At 44.0% G+C, this 17,500-nt stretch overlaps 1 protein-coding gene across 1 annotated transcript in view; it reads right to left on the reverse strand.

Annotated features, from left to right (window-relative positions):
- Nucleotides 1-1,515: 1,515 nt before the first annotated feature.
- The window catches only part of LOC308139630 (RNA-binding protein Nova-1-like), a gene marked incomplete at its 3' end in the record, with an annotated part of 36,976 nt that continues 20,991 nt past the window's right edge, over nt 1,516-17,500 (reverse strand). The window contains 3 exon segments of the mRNA XM_080509094.1: nt 1,516-2,246; nt 2,249-2,534; nt 2,890-3,056. Of these exon segments, the coding sequence (XP_080365220.1) occupies nt 1,516-2,246; nt 2,249-2,534; nt 2,890-3,056 (1,184 nt within the window).

A 17,500-nucleotide genomic window follows, 5' to 3' on the forward strand; every position in this document is an offset into this window, starting at 1 on the left:
GGTAAGATCTGTTGGAGGACGGCCAATTTTTCATAGAAAAAAAAAAAAAGAAAGAAAGGAGGAGAGAAAGGCCTGCATCGGGAAATGAGAATGGACTTGAGATAGATAGTTAAGACTGGATTGCGCGTCGTCACGAAATGAAATCCATCGTCCGTCATTGGGTGAGCGGCCGGGTCGGATCCGACGGGCTACTAGATGGCTGGCGCGGCTCATAGAGGTCAAGCAAAGAGATCCATTGCCGGGGAGCTTCTGATTTCATGGTAGAAGGATAGAAACCTAATCCTATAGCACCAAGAAAGGGTTCTACGACGACGACGACGACGTCTCCGCGCGTCGCTAGCTGTGGCGGAAATATGCAAATATGCTGGAGCGTTTGTGCGTTTGTGGGAGCGTTGTCTACGTGTGTTCATGTAAATATATATTTATACATTCCTGTGTGTCTCCTCCATCCTCTCACATTGATTATTTAACACCCTGAACTAGGCTTTGCAAGACAGCGACAGTGAAGTCCACACTGGGCTTGAGTTATACATTTCTTTCACTGCAACACAATGTTTTTGATCCCTGTAAATAAAAAATAGCAAATAGGCTAATATCAGTTTTTACATTCAGATCAACCTGCACTCACAGGTTTAAATAATCTAGTTGTGTTTGAATGAGACCATGTCAATAAATAAAGGATGAAAATAGAAAATACCCAAATTCTTTTTTTTTTTTTTTTTTTTTTGAAACGGTCAATTAAGACATGAGCCAACGGAGACGTGATTTCGCTTCAAGAAATTATACTCAGATGTCTTACCCACAGACTGAGATGGACCTCAGGTGCTTGTCATAAAACCTCCCCCCCACCCCCCGCCCCCCCCCCCCCCCCCCCCCCCCCCCCCCACCCCCGTCAACAATGCCAGTATCTGCATTGCACAAACAAAAGAGCAAGAGGTTTGTAAAACAGCTCTCATCAAGCTGGCTGGAACTTCATCCGACACGCTGAGCTCACCGGGAGCCGGCGTGTAGAAACGCAACTCAAGTTTAAAACCAACGAGAAGAAAAAGGAACACGAAACAAGAAGAAGAAACCCCAAAAAAAAAAAAAGAAAGACAAGAGGAGCTATGAGGTTTTGGAGGAGGGTGAACGCCAGCGGCCTCACCCTGAAATCTGCAGCTTGGCAGTGGACCAGTTCGGCTTTACTCTGATCACCTTCATCAAAAGGACTCGACACAAACTTTTAAAAAACATCAGGACTTCAGTCCCTAAAAACACATTCACATATCACACACACTTATCTTGGTTGTCCCCCCCCCCCACCCCACCCCTCCCCCACCTCCTCCTTTGTGATTCTCTCGCTTGATACTGAAATATTTAACAGATATTTGGACGTTTCTTTTCTTTTCTTTTCTTGTTTTGTTTTTTTTCTCTTCTATTCATCGCGACTCTCGGTTCCCATCTATCTCTGTCTTCATCCTTTCCTTCTTTCCTCTTCTTCTTCTTTTTTTTTTTTTTTTTACCCCCCCCCCCCGATTAGCCCACTTTTTGTGGGTTGGTAGCTCGCACGCCCTGCTCGTAGGTGATCCGCTGGCTGATCAGATACTGCGCCGCTTGCGTGGCGGCCGGCGACCCTGTTATGGTAACTTTACGGTTCCGAGTACCAGGAATGAACTCTCCTTTTTTGGAGATCTGGATGCGGGCCCCTGTCAGCTCCTGGTACTCTACCAGCGTTTTGCCTCCTTTCCCCAAGATGGCGCCCACGAGATTCTCGGGCACGGCGATCTCAACCACGTCCTTGGCCCCGTCTGCCAGCTTCTCCGTCGCCAATAGGGATGAGGCCATCAGTGGGGATGAAGCATTTAGGTAACCGTTGGAAGCGCCGGTGGCGGCCGCTAGCGACCCCAGGGAGAAGCCGCCGAGGCCCGCCGCGGGGTGGCCGGCGCCGCTGGAGGCGTCGCTGGCGTAGGAGGCTAGCAGGTTGGCCGCGGCGGCGGCGGCCGGGTTGGCGCTGGCCGCCACGGCGGCGAGGACCCCCGAGGCGGCCGCGGGGTTGAGGCCCAGGCCCAGGGTATTTGTGTTGTAGCCGTAGCTGGCCAGCGTGTTGAGGGCTGAGGTGATGGCCAGCAGGTCGTTGCCGGAGAAACTGGACATGGCGGTGGGGAAGGCACCCATCCCCGTCAACCCGGCCTGACCCAGGAGGCTGGAGGCCGTGGCGGCGGCGGCGGCCGCGTTGGGCAACACCTCGGCCGTGTTGGCGTAGGGGAGCCGGTGGGGTTGGAGTTGGCCACCGGGCCAGAGACGTTGGAGTAGCTTATGTTGAGGCAGCTGCTGCTCTGGGGATCCTCCTGGATCTTCTGCACTATGATCTCCACCGCCTTGCGATTCTGCTCGGGCTCGCCGCTGATGGTCACCACTCGCTCCTGCAGGTTGATGCCCTCGGGCTTCTGGGAGAGCTGCACCCAGGCGCCTGACTGCTCCATCACCGCCTTGACCGTGGCGCCGCCCTTCCCGATGATCAGCCCGGCCGTGCTGTTGGGCACGATCAGCTTGGCCTGCGTGGAGAGAAGAAGAAGAAGAACCACGGCGGCAATGAAAGCAGCGGCGAGTAAAACCCGACGGCGCGAGTAGTGAAACAGAAAGAAGGATACGTCTCACTGAGTCACAGTACTGTACACCGGCCCCTGCTTTACTCAGCGATTTGTTAATCCCCGCAGGGTTCTAGGCTGCAGCTGCCGCGCTGCTCTGTCTCGCTATGAAAGACTGGAGGTAAAAATAACCAGATCCCCTCACATTTTCCTGACCCGACCAGACTGGGTCATGGCAACAAGTGAGAACGCTGATAAACAAGGGTGTCCTGGAAGTCAACCCGCTCCCGCCGGACGCCCTGGCGACCCTGCGGACGCTCACCTGTTTGACGCGGTCGGGGTTAACCGTGGTCTGCGGCTGCAGTATGCTGACCGGCTCGGGTTTCTGGGCGCTCTGGGGCATCTCGCGGACCTTCTCCGCAATGAAGTTGTGGACGCCATTGAGCGCTTCGACCGTACCCTGTATCAGACAGACCCGCTCTGTCGTTCCTGCCGTGGGAGAGAGAGGGACAGAGGACAAACACAGGAAGACGGGTTACTCCTTGACGTGCCCAGAGCGGGGACTTGGCGAGCAGATTTGAGGGATTTGCGAAGAGGGCCCGGCGCTGAAAACCCAACATTTATATTAAGACGTCTTGGCAGTGAGGGACGGTCCTTGACACATCACAAAAGGAGACCCAATTACTAAGCCATTCCTCGCTTCCTCCATTTACACAATCAACAGAGAAACAGCTGAAAGAGTGAACCGTGCTCAGTGAGCGAGCATGTGGAGGGAGGGGGGGGGAGGATTCCTCTTCAATGATGTAACACTTCCAGAGCTGTGATACTGAGCCTGTCCTCGCCTTGCAGCTCTAATAGACTAAACACACATTCGCTCTTCCTTTAGGCTTGTTTCTACGCCCACATCCACGACCCAACCGGCATTCCGTTGCCATGGCAAAAGGGCCGAACTGTGGAAACAGGTGATGCAACAGCGAGTCCTTTATACTCCCTTGCACCATTTTTTTTTCCTCCTTTCTTTCTGCAAAACACTCCGTCTTTTGTACCGGCCTTCCTGCCTCCCTCTCTTTGCAGCGTTCTACCGCTCTTTGGTCGGGTTTGAAACGTCTCTCGGTCTTCCTAGCCGACACGCGGCTTCAACAGGCGACGTCACGTCGCTCACAATCCCGCCTTCCCTCCACTGGCGCCCGGATCTCTGTTAAAGCTATAGGGGCTAAAGAGGCTAAAGAGGCTAAAGGGGCTAAAGGGGCTAAAGGGGCTACAGGGGTTAAAGGGGCTAAAGGGGTTAAAGGGGCTAAAGGGGTTACAGGGGCTAAAGAGGCTAAAGGGGCTAAAGGGGCTACAGGAGTTAAAGGGGCTAAAGGGGCTAAATAGGTTACAGGGGCTAAAGGGCTTACAGGGGCTAAAGAGGCTAAAGAGGCTAAAGGGGCTACAGGAGTTAAAGGGGCTAAAGGGGCTAAATAGGCTAAAGGGGCTACAGGGGCTAAATAGGTTACAGGGGCTACAGGGGCTAAAGGGGTTACAGGGGCTAAAAGGGCTACAGGGGCTAAATAGGCTAAAGGGGTTACAGGGGCTAAAGGGGTTACAGGGGCTACAGGGGCTAAATAGGCTAAAGGGGTTACAGGGGCTAAAGGGGTTACAGGGGCTAAAGGAGCTAAATAGGCTAAAGGGGGCTCCAGGGGCTAAAAGGGCTACAGGTGCTACAGGGGCTAAAGGGGCTAAAGGGGCTTGGCTTCGTCCGACGGGGCAGAATCGTTGACCCAACATGAGCCGATGCAGCTTTACCCGCTCAGGCGGAACACTTCCCGGTCGTTTCCCACCAAAGAACTTCATCATCATCATATTCGGACCGACCGACCGCAGATGATGCAATACTTTCTTCACATACTTTGTATAAACATGATCAGTTTTTATAAAGCGTATACGAAAACATGCGTACATTCAAAAGCAGTGAGTTGAATAGCTTTCCTGGCCTCTCGCTTGTTCATGAGTAACTAAATGAGAATAAACAACTTATATTTCCTTGATAACGTAGACTTGTTGTAGAGTTTGTGAGCAATGTTTACTGATGATCCATCTACAATAATAACAACATAATACAAATGATCTAAGAATGCATAAATAATACAATAATTCAAATATCAGTTTAGCAGTTATAGTTAGGCTTTAGTCATAATTACAGGGGGGAAAAAAGAAATGTAACTTGTTTAGCAACGACTTCCTCAAACTGGATTTCTTTTACCTTTTACCCGTTTGGATCAGCGGCATTTCAAAATCAGTTTTATTTATTAGTTCAACTTGCAATATGCAAAAATGTGTCACTGTCACATGACTTGCGATAAATAAAAACCGATAATAATGAATAACCATCAGGTTTCAACACGATTTAGAGCAGTGGGTTTTGCACGGCGTATTAAGAGCATTCAGACTCGCATTCTGTATTTTGCAAACGTTGATGTCGCCATAGCGATAAAATGCAACGTATCCTGCGGCTCTCTGAGAAGGCGTCCTGTTGTTTATCCCATTAAGTGAGTGTACCTCAATGTCGGCACTTAATGTAATACTCAGATTACACCAAGTGTGACGCACACACACACACACGCACACACACACACACACACACACACACTCTTGCCCGCCAATAATACAATAAATTCTGCAAAAAGCAATCAGAGCCGGACCTGATTGGCTTTGTGCCACAGAAACGTTGAATAATAGATTCACAGAGTCAATAGGTCAGTTTCAACACATCAGGAAAAGCAGCTAAAAAAAAACCAAACCCCTCCAACCTTATTTCTGCAGATTCCTTTGTCCAGTTAAACTGACAAGCACATTACCGCTTCATAACTCACACCTCCGCCCCGAAAATAACATCAGAGCCCAAACCGACCCGGGCGTCAGTTTCCCCGGCGACAGAGGCCCGTTTGGCGTCTCGGCGCCGCTGCTTCGCTGCACCTGCCCGCCGCTCCCCGACGTGACAAAGCGACAGACTGAAGCCGGCGAGAACAAACACTCAACCTACGGGGTTCTATTTGTGCCAAAATTCTGAGCGAGCGATGGGAAAATTTGAGCGCCAAACAATTAATTGTATTTTGAGGAAATATTGAAATTGCGCAAAGAAAAACTTGAGATTGCGCTCAAAATCATTTCTGTGCTCAGATTCTTCCTCTCTCTCTCTCTCTCTCTGTCTCTCTCTCTCTCTCTCTCTCTCTCTCTCTCTCTCTCTCTCTCTCGCTGAAAATGTGCAAAGCCCAAATGTGACAGACACAAGTTGTCCACCAATCACAGAAATTCGGGGCGTCGAACTCTGATTGGTTACTTCTGATTCTGGAAGTTCCTCATAACCAACGAAGAAGAAGAGGAAGAAGAGGAAGAAGAAGGAGAGGAAGAAGAAGAAGAAGAGGAAGAAGAGGAAGGAGAAGGAGAGGAGGAAGAAGAAGAAGAAGAAGAAGAGAAAGAAGAGGAAGAGGAAGAGGAAGAGGAAGAGGAAGAGGAAGAGGAGGAAGAGGAAGAGGAAGAGGAAGAGGAAGAGGAAGAGGAAGAGGAAGAGGAAGAGGAGGAGGAGGAGGAGGAGGAGGAGGAGGAGGAGGAGGAGGAGGAGGAGGAGAGGAGGAGGAGGAGGAGGAGGAGGAGGAGGAGGAGGAGGAGGAGGAGGAGGAGGAGGAAGAGGAGGAGGAAGAGGAAGAGGAAGAGGAAGAGGAAGAGGAAGAGGAAGAGGAAGAGGAAGAGGAAGAGGAAGAGGAAGAGGAAGAAGAAGAAGAAGAAGAAGAAGAAGAAGAAGAAGAAGAAGAAGAAGAAGAAGAAGAAGAAGAAGAAGAAGAAGAAGAAGAAGAAGAAGAAGAAGAAGAAGGAGGAGGAGGAGGAGGAGGAGGAGGAGGAGGAGGAGGAGGAGGAGGAGGAGGAGGAGGAGGAGGAGAAACAAACTGCGAAGGAAAACAGAAATAAGGAAAAGTAAAGATAATGATCCTGGATTACAACATGTTTCCCTCGCAGTTTGTTTTCCCCTCTTCTTCTTCTTCTTCTTCCTCCTCTTCCTCTTCTTCTTCTTCTTCGTTGGTTATGAGGCACGTCCAGAATCAGAAGTAACCAATCAGAGTTCGACGCCCCGAATTTCTGTGATTGGTGGACAACTTGTGTCTGTCACATTTGGGCTTTACACATTTTGAGTGAGTGAGAGAGAGAGCGAGAGAGAGAGAGAGAGAGAGAGAGAGAGGTTGAGCACAGAGGAAGAATCTGAGCGCAGAAATGATTTTGCACAATCAATTTTTTTGCGCTCAAATTCTCCCATCGCTCGCTCAGAATTCTGGCACAAATAGAACTCCTTATTAACCCGCCGCACATTTCCGCGTCGGCGCGTCGATTCATCCCGGAGCGGCGCCGCCAACGTTCGGCCACGGTAAATAACACACACGCTTTGTGATGAACACAGAGGGAGGACGTGAAGACGAGACACTTGCGGACAACCGTGAGGCAGAAGTGCTGATTTTCAGCTTCGGTGCTCAAACAGACGGTGGAAAAAAAAAAAAAAAAAAAAACCCCAGAGTCGCCTGTTTGAAGGACGTTTCTACTTCTCGTCCTCTGACGTTCCTCTTAAACCAGATTATAGATGTTTGATCGTGTGGCGGCGCTTCTGATCTCTAGAGTTTTATATTTCCGCCGTCGATCCTGCGAGTCAAACCTTTATTTATCCTCATTTTGATTAATCATTTGCAAAAAAGCACCTTTAGTATGATTTTCTGTCCCATTTATTAAGAGATTTAACACAATGAAAATGTCAGACTGCAGTTATGCTGATCAACACAATGAGTTTATATATTTATACATCTGCCCTTTCACTATATCGGCTGGTTAAGAGGTTTATATTATATTTATGTGCATGGCTTAACTTCCGTCCCCGGTGGATCTGCTCCAGCGGATTACAGTTTTAAAACTGTGGGAAATAAGAAACGATCAAAGAAAGTTGAAGCAAAGTCACAATCAGGTTGTATCGGAAATAAAGTAGTTATTCTAGTCATTCATTTCTATAAATGGTAATTGAAGAGAACTGCTTCCACAGTTTCACACGAGGATTGATTCGGAAAAAAAAACGTGAACAATCTCCCAAAAAATCAGAATTAAGAAGTAAAAGTATGTCGCAAAAAAAAAAAAATAGAAGCTAATTTATGTTGAATTTATATGTAAAGCACTTTAACCCTCTGGGGCCTGTGTACTCACCGGCGCGTCCTCGTCACATGACCGTTTGAAAAGGCAGTAGCGTCACAGCGCAGCGTCGTCTGGTCCAGTGTTTCAATCCGTGTCGAAAGTGCAGATATAAAACTACAAGCTCGTTTTTAAATGACGTTGATCGCCCAAATAAAAGCGGAGATATGAGGAAAAATATGTGTGACCTTTTGCAAATAGTTTTACAAAAACGCCTGAGGCAGTGCTTCTATTTCACTGTAAATATCTGTATACAACTGTTTGTTCAGTCCTGTTTTGATACATTTTAGTTAATTATAGTTTAGATTTACTTTACAAGTAAACAAAATGATTCGTTAACCATGTCTGTGACTTTTATAGTCAATAAATCTCTGTTTTTACCACCCGAATTTGTAATTTTATGGTGTTTTTAGATCCACTGTTTTAATACAGTATGCCAAAGTGATGAAATTACATCAGAAATACATTTATGAGGTTGTCCTGAACAAAATGACACCAAAAAAGGCAAGGTTTAAGGATTTTATAATCTGAGATATAAAGGAAAAATCAATTGTAGTGAAAAACGGCACAAAATGCTTCAGGCCCCAAAGGGTTAAAACAACGTGTAGCTGGTAAAACTGAAACACTGGTACAAAATAGTAATATTCAATTAAAATACAGATACTTGAAAATCGTACGCAGGTGGAGAAAATTAGAATATTTGGATGGAGAAGAAGCGAGGCGAGTTTCCCATCAAACAATATCTGCAGCATTTTGGAGAACGGATAAACAATTTCCAAAAGTACATTAATAATTTCACCCGCACCATTATTGCACGTTGGCCGGAGCAGGAAGCTCAGAAAAATAAAATCCGCAAACCCAGAGTTTGAAAATAGAACAGCAGTGGCTGTTATATCCCTATTAATTCCAATCAATGTTATTTAATGTGGATTTCACCGGGGGGGGGGGGGGGGTGGAAATTGCAAAAGGAGATTAATTCTGGTGTTTGATTCGCTCTTGCACACGCAGCCCCCGGATCCAAGCGCATAAACACACGAACGCGAAATATATGAGCCCCGGACACCTCAATGCGTGTGCAGCCTAATTACACTGCAGCACGGATGTAAGGGAAAAAAAAAAAATAAATAAATAAATCTGTGACTTTCAGTAATTTCACCTCGGTGTGACTTGTGATTCCCCCAGACGGTCCCGTCGCCGCACTGCGATGCAGAAACGTCTAAACGAGGCCACGCTGAGTGACGCTACGTTCTCGTTCTGAGTCGTCGCGCTCGTCGCTCTATCTTCACTTTGCCGGCATTAAGTGGCGAGCGAGGCGGGAGGTCCCCCCGCGCTCCGCCCGCCGCCCTAATCTCCACTTTTTTTTTTAAACGTCTCCGCATCTACAAAGGCTTTCAAAGAGCGACCGTCGCAGGTCAGTAGGGCAGTCAGAGCTCAGCGTGGCTGATGAGGCACCATGACGAGGATATGAAACTCCAAATTCTTCCTCCCCTCTCCCTCTCCCTCCTTTATCACTTCCCAACTGCTTGCATCAGCTCCTGCCTTCCCTCTCTCTCTCTCTCTCTCTCTCTTTGAGTTTGACGGATTTCATAATAAAAGCCACAGCCGGGGGTTCGGCTCGTCCGCCGCCTAGCATCTGGGCAGAAACTCACCGACCGTCGCAAAACTACCAAGTCATTCTAAATACTATTAGATAGCAGCCAGGTTTCCGCGGAGGCGGATATTAAAACACAAACAAAAAAAAGATATTTCTCAGCTTTTCTCGCATTTACACATAAATCAGCGACGTCGAGTTTCCTGAAAACTGAGTGGAGATTCAGAAAAACTCTGTTTGCATCTAAAGAGGGTTCTGATTGGCTGTCGTTGGCTTCATGCCGCCCGTCACACTGCCCCCTACAGGTCTGGATGCTCATAGCAGCTCATAGCAGCTCTGAATTTGTCGACGGGGAAATATGAGTTTATGTAAAATCCTGGGCTCGTATCGATGGAGCCTCAGATTCCAATCATCATACAAACTAATTTAACACTGAATCAACCAACCAAGCTGCAGGAATACCTCAAGAACGAACCTCGGCAGAGGCTGTGAATATTTAAAGTACATGTGATTTCGTAGTTTTTTTATTTTGAAGACATTCGGCAGAATCTCATTAAAAAATGTTTTTTTTAAATCATGATGTCATTGTGGAGGTTGTGTGTAGAAATTTGAGGGGGGGGAAATTTTGGGGAATAAGTAATATAGCAAAATGTGGATAAAGTGAAACGCTGTGAATACTACATCTATATTTAATTTTTATTTTCCGGCTTTCATAAACAGGTTGGCGGATCCATGGTGGCCATGATACAGAAACATGAACACGTCGGTGGATTTTACAGAAAGAGACATTAGGAGTGTCCACAGTGGAATTGCAGAGGCAATTAAAAGTGTGCAAAGACACGTCTGCTTCTCCGAGGCGACACGAATTCCACTGTGTTCTCTGGTCAAACATGTACTGAGAACTCTGACATGAGACAGGAGTTCGTCTCCGCGGAACAGCAGCTGGTTCATATATATGTAAATCTGACTGCAGGGAAAAAAAAAAAAAAAAAAAAAATCTACTTTTGCCTCAATTGTCATGAAAAGCACCGAAAGTCACTGGATTTCACGACTCGCAAATGTTGGGCGTGTAAACGTTGACACGTTGACGCCAGATAAGACGTGAAGACGTGAGTGGAACGTAGGAATGGAACAGTGGATGATTGTTTTTTGTTTTTGTTTTTTAATGGCACCGCCAGCAAACACAGTGAAGTTACTGTAGAATTACTATATTATTAATTATTAGTTACTACTATTATTACTAGTTACTATAGAATAGATCCACTGCTGAATATTCTCTATAATCCATCTTTAATCTTTCATCCAACATAGGATTTTAAGCTCAAGTGTTTGTGTGTGTATATATATATATATATATATATATATATATATATACACACACACACACATATATATATTTAAAAAAATTTTTTAAGTATATGTATTTATATATACACATTAATATATATATATATATATATGGGTTTTGCGTATACAAAACAGCATGTGCATAGCATACTTAAAAAAAATCTGTAAATATGTATATATTTAAAATGCTAAACTTTGTCAAGGTATTAATAAGAGTCAATCTTCTTCAAACTGTTTAATTTAATTAAAAATATTGAATGAAATAAAGAAAGAAAAACTAAAGGGGGTAAAAGGATGGCAGTTAGACGCTTTTAATACAATATTAAACATGATTCTGAATTTAATGAAATACACAACGCAATTTAAATCCTTTTTTTTTTTTTTTTTTACCCATTTTGGTCTTGAAGTTTCAAATAAGGCTTAAATAAAAACCAGTTGAATCCCTGATGTCGTCTGATTCATTCACACTGCAAACGAGCCTCACACGAGGCACCAGCCCTCGTTACTGCCGCCACATCAGCACACTTAAAAAATTAAAAAAAAAAAAATTATTCACACCACAAATTGAGCCGAAAGGAGTTTTTTTTTTTTTTTTTGTGTGTTTGTTTTCTTTTTGTCAGAAATCTCAGCGTTAATTATTTCTACGGCGTCACGTCGCTGCCTCACGGCTTCTCCGGCGACATAAACACCCGACTGGAAGCTCACGGCCATTAGACGTGTTTTATGAACGCGCACTAAATCACAAACGCAACTCCTGGAAAGTGTTCCCATTACATCACGGCGAGCAAAATGTCCCGTCAGGCCTCGTGATGAGAAAATTTAAAAAATAAATAAATAAATAAATACAATAAAACAACCATATCGGAGGCTTTTTTCTTTCCGGAGTCACAGATTTCAGTGCAGTAATGGAGGCGCTCGTGTCTGTGTCGCATTAAATTCTCTCTCTTTTTTTTTTTATTTGACTGTTACAGTAAGACAACAAAGTCTCTTTGATCTCACTTCACAGACGGCGGTTGTCAGAAGTGAAACACAAGCTTTGGTCAAACAGTATAATTTGAAGGCTTTAACAGGATCAGCTCGTCTTAGGAGACGCGACTTGAAATCAGGCAACATGTTTCCTCCCACAAAGCCATGAGGAACGTCTCTCGGAGGATTCTGGGACCTGCTAGCCCGTCTGGACTGCGGAATGACGTCTGGTAATTAAAAAAAAAACAAACCTAAATCATGTAATAATAAAGCAAACCGTATCCTGTATTTTAAAGTATTGACCTCCAGCATATCGTAAAACGTATCGTAGCGCGTGATGACGTAATAAACGATCGTGATGAAAGGTATTAAATCGATCCTCCTAAATCACGTCCGATGGTTAATTATAGGATTGTTCATACAGTAAAAAGCAAAAACTCGTTTTTTTAACCTCGCTCACCTTGGTGGTTTATACTGCTTATAAAACGTCTAAATACACTCATATCATATCATATATCATATCATATTATATTATATCATATCATATATCATATTATATCATATCATATATCAGATCATATAATATATCATATCATATATCATATTATATCATCTCATATATAAGATCAGATCAGATCATATCTCACATCATATGTCACATTATATGATATATCATATCATATATCATATTATATCATATCATATATCATATTATATCATATATCATATTATATCATATCATATATCATATCATATATCACATTATATGATATATCATATCATATATCATATCATATCATATATCATATCATATATCATATTATATCATATCATATATCATATCATATCATATATCATATTATATCATATTATATCATATCATATATCAGATCATATAATATATCATATCATACCATATATCATATTATATCATATCATATATCAGCTCATATAATATATCATATCATATATCATATTATATCATCTCATATATAAGATCAGATCAGATCATATATCACATCATATGTCACATTATATGATATATCATATCATATATCATATTATATCATATCATATATCATATTATATCATATATCATATTATATCATATCATATATCACATTATATGATATATCATATCATATATCATATCATATCATATATCATATCATATATCATATTATATCATATCATATATCATATTATATCATATATCATATCATATCATATAATACCATATAATATCGTATATCATTTGTTGACAAATTTCAAGACCCCAAAGATAAATGCGCAGAACTTTCTGACTTTTTCCATCTTCAAGACTTTTTACAAACCGAATCCTGTCGTCACTGCATGTTTTCGTCAATAAATCTTATACAATTAACCAATAAGTGGTTGATTACCGCAGGATGAATAATGAGACTTGTAAACACATCGACACAAGTACATCACCTCGTATCACAACACCACGTTGTATATAGTATATCATTTCATATCATACTGTAAAATACATGATATAACACATGGTACCGTGTTAGATATTATATTGCATCATATCATATTGTACAACATTGCATTGTTTAATATGACATCCTATCACATCTAATCCTATTATATTGTACAGGATAATATTGCGTTGTCATATTATATTATCTTGTATTTATCATATCAATGTACTGAACTGTGTCATGTCAGTTTCATACATAAAAAAATCACAACATGTCACACCGTACTGTATCATATCACATAATAAATCAATCTGTATTCTTAATTTATCACATCAAACTGTGTGGCGTCACGTTGTACGACTTGATTAATATAAGGAATTCCCTCGCTGTATCACCGCTCGTCGTCATGTTGCAACAGACGATTGTGACTTTATTAAAACAAATAATAAAACGTGTTAATGAGCTCACGCTTGAACGAGCCCCGCTAATACAGTCCCAGATCCCGAGACTCGCAGAACGTCACTGCCATATTCCCGTCACGCTCCTGAAACAACTTCCGGCTGGAGCTACTTTCAGAGGCGGACCGACAACGTGAATTCCAGCCACATCAGATTCAGTGTGATTCGGCGATCATTGGGAGGCGTGTGGCGTTCAGGAGCTTCTTCAGGGGAGGGAATCGTGTTTAAACTGTGACTGTGACTCGAGAGCTAGCGAAACGGAAAAAGCTACGGCAAAACCCAAGAAAATGTACGGAACGTGTTCGGGGCGGCTCCGAGGACATTTTGTGTCAAAAGCAAACAAAAACAAACAAAAAAAGATGGTGTTAGAAAAAAACAACAACCATAAAACGCCTGTACTGCAGTTCCAGTCACAGTTATTGACCCTCGTCGGTGCGATTTCCTGTTACTCTTAAAGTAACATTTCTGCTTAATCCCGCTAAAAAGTACATTGTCAACACCTTCAACTCCGTCAACACCGTCAACGCCTTCAACACTGTCAACACCTTCAACACCGTCAACACCTTCAACGCCTTCAACGCCGTCAACACGTCAACTCTGTCAACGCCTTCAACATTGTCAACACCTTCAACTCCGTCAACACCGTCAACACCTTCAACTCCGTCAACACCGTCAACGCCTTCAACACTGTCAACACCTTCAACACCGTCAACACCTTCAACACCGTCAACACCGTCAACACCGTCAACGCCTTCAACACCGTCAACACCTTCAATGCCGTCAACATCTTCAATGCCGTCAACATCTTCAACACCGTCAACACCTTCAACACAGTCAACGCCTTCAACACCGTCAACGCCGTCAACACCGTCAACGCCTTCAACACCGTCAACACCTTCAATGCCGTCAACGTCTTCAACACCGTCAACACCTTCAACACAGTCAACGCCTTCAACACCGTCAACGCCTTCAACACCGTCAACGCCTTCAACACCGTCAACGTCTTCAACGCCGTCAATGCCTTCAACACCGTCAACGCCTTCAACACCTTCAACGCCTTCAACACCTTCAACACCGTCAACACCTTCAATGCCGTCAACGTCTTCAACGCCGTCAACGCCGTCAACACCGTCAACACCTTCAATGCCGTCAACGTCTTCAACGCCGTCAATGCCTTCAACACCTTCAACACCGTCAACGCCTTCAACGCCTTCAACACCTTCAACGCCTTCAACACCGTCAACACCTTCATCGCCGTCAATACCTTCAACACCGTCAACACCTTCAACACCGTCAACACCTTCAATGCCGTCACGTCTTCAACGCCGTCAATGCCTTCAACACCTTCAACGCCGTCAACGCCTTCAACGCCGTCAATGCCTTCAACACCGTCAACACCTTCAATGCCGTCACGTCTTCAACGCCGTCAATGCCTTCAACACCTTCAACGCCGTCAACGCCTTCAACGCCGTCAATACCTTCAACACCGTCAACACCTTCAACACCGTCAACACCTTCAATGCCGTCACGTCTTCAACGCCGTCAATGCCTTCAACACTTTCAACACCGTCAACACCTTCATCGCCGTCAACACCTTCAACACCGTCAACACTTTCAACACCATCAACACCTTCAACACCTTCAACACCGTCAACACTTTCAACACCGTCAACACCTTCAACGCCTTCAACGCCTTCAACGCCGTCAACACCGTCAACGCCTTCAACAATGTCAACACCGTCAATGCCTTCAACACCTTCAACGCTGTCACGCCTTCAACAATGTCAACACCTTCAACACCGTCAACGCCGTCACGCCTTCAACAATGTCAACACCGTCAACGCCTTCAACAACTTCAACTGCTCGTAGCCGACCGCCACTTATAACATCACAACCCGGCTCGCAGTGATTAGAAGCCAATCAGGCGTCTTTTCTTCTTCTTCTTCTTCTTCTTCTGCAGAAAAGCTTTGGATTGTAAAGTTGCACTAAAACTGACTTAAGAGGAGAAGGACGACAAGTAAAAAGCCACTCGCGTCTCGGACTTCCCCTGCAAGGCGAATGCTAAATGAAGACGCCGCAACCGCTGGGAATCACATGACTGAGTTATCAAACGGCCGACGACCTGCCGCGTGTCGCGAGCCCTTAAAGCAGCGTTGTTCAACCACTGAGCCGCGTCACACTGGTGTTTCCTCCAGATCGTCAGGTGAGCCGTGGGAAATTATCACATTTAAAAATTTTTTCTAAAAAAACATTTGCTCTCACAGCCGCTGTCACAGAACTTTGAGACAAGACGTTGGGGTGTGCAGGTGAAATGTACAGTGACAGACGTCAGTGTGGTTCATCTCCACCTCCTGCTACCATCTTGTATCAAAGTACTGTGTCAGTGACAGTGATGGAGAAGTTTTTGAAAAGGAAGAATGTGAACCAGGATCTCAGCTCTTCATCCATCAGGTCCAGGTTTCACACTGAGGGAGGCACTATTAAAAAAAGTCCTTGCTTTCTGGATTTACTGGATTCCTGTTGATAAAACTTTGATGAGAAAGACTTTATATTGTTAATAGAGGCTACAGAGTTTAACATTTTAATATTTTCGGGTGGTGGTGTGCCTCCAGATTTTTCCAAAGACAAAAGTGTGCCTCGGCTCAAAGAAGGTTGAAAAACACTGGTTTAGAGTGACGAGCGTAGCGGAGGATGTCGGAACGGTCGAGTTCCCCGGCTGTGAGCAACGTTTTGCAACTTTGGTAAAGTTTTCCTTGAAATCCGCGACGGCAACTTGGGCCCCCTGGTGAGCCTCTACTGGAGGAGCAGGAGGACCGAGAGAGATCCCAGAGTTTGTTAACTTTAAGTTTATATGCACATATATGACAATATATATGCTGCATACATGCGTATATATGCCACATATAGGCAAAATTTAGGTGCATATATGTGAATATACAGGCCATGTAGGTCTCCTGTACTGCTTCTTTATGTCCACACACACACACACACACACACACACACACACACACATATATATATCAAGGCAATAACTGAGAACTAACTAAAAAAACAATTATGCAAGAATTATCCAATCACACTGCTCGTTACGTGGAATAATACTGAACCGGAAGTAAACCAGCCGATATTCACGATATTACTTTCATTTCATGCTAAATCACACGGTGACAAGTAGAGATGGACGTTATTCGCGTATTTTTAGAGGATTTGAGTAAAACGTCTGCTATTTTCTCGGCCGTCTTTTCTGAAAATTGACCGTCCAGATGACAGCTGGAGGGTCAATATCGGTACCAGCAATAATCCTGACGGCTCTAGATCGAGCTGCATGGAGACTTTGGACGAGGACTGAGAGCCACTACTGGTCCATAGGGCCGGGTAGAACATGTTTTTATTCAATTTTGTAGCTAACACAATTTTTGTTTCGCAAATTCAAGTGTTTTTTCACATTTCGTCCTTCCACTTTTGCTTAAACCTGGTTAAAGCTTGAATTCGTTGAATGTCTGAGCCTCATTTACCTTTTATTTTGGGATCGTTTATATGTATTTTAACTCTGAGGACAATCACAGCAATAAAGTTGCGCTTTTGACAATACGTTTGATGTCTGCAGTAAAAAAAAACTTTTTTTTAAGTGCATTGAGAAAAAAAAATCGGAAATTTAATTGAAACTCGAATTTTACTTAAAAAAAAAAAATCCGATTTTTTTTTTCCCAGGCCATATCGCCCAGCCCCACTGGTCCACTCAGTCCTCCACAACGCTCTAAGTGTCATCTACTGTTTAATCACTGTAATTGTATCCCAGAACTAAAGCATATACTAGAATTTAAATGACCGGTCGGTTCTACTGATGTGCGTTAACTTTAATCAGGCTGTAATTTGAAAGACGGAGAGAAAAACGTCCACGGTTTCTAGAAATGCTCCGTTAAC

The sequence above is a fragment of the Blennius ocellaris genome (assembly GCF_963422515.1).
Source record: "Blennius ocellaris genome assembly, chromosome: 14".
In the NCBI taxonomy this organism is placed as follows: domain Eukaryota; kingdom Metazoa; phylum Chordata; class Actinopteri; order Blenniiformes; family Blenniidae; genus Blennius; species Blennius ocellaris.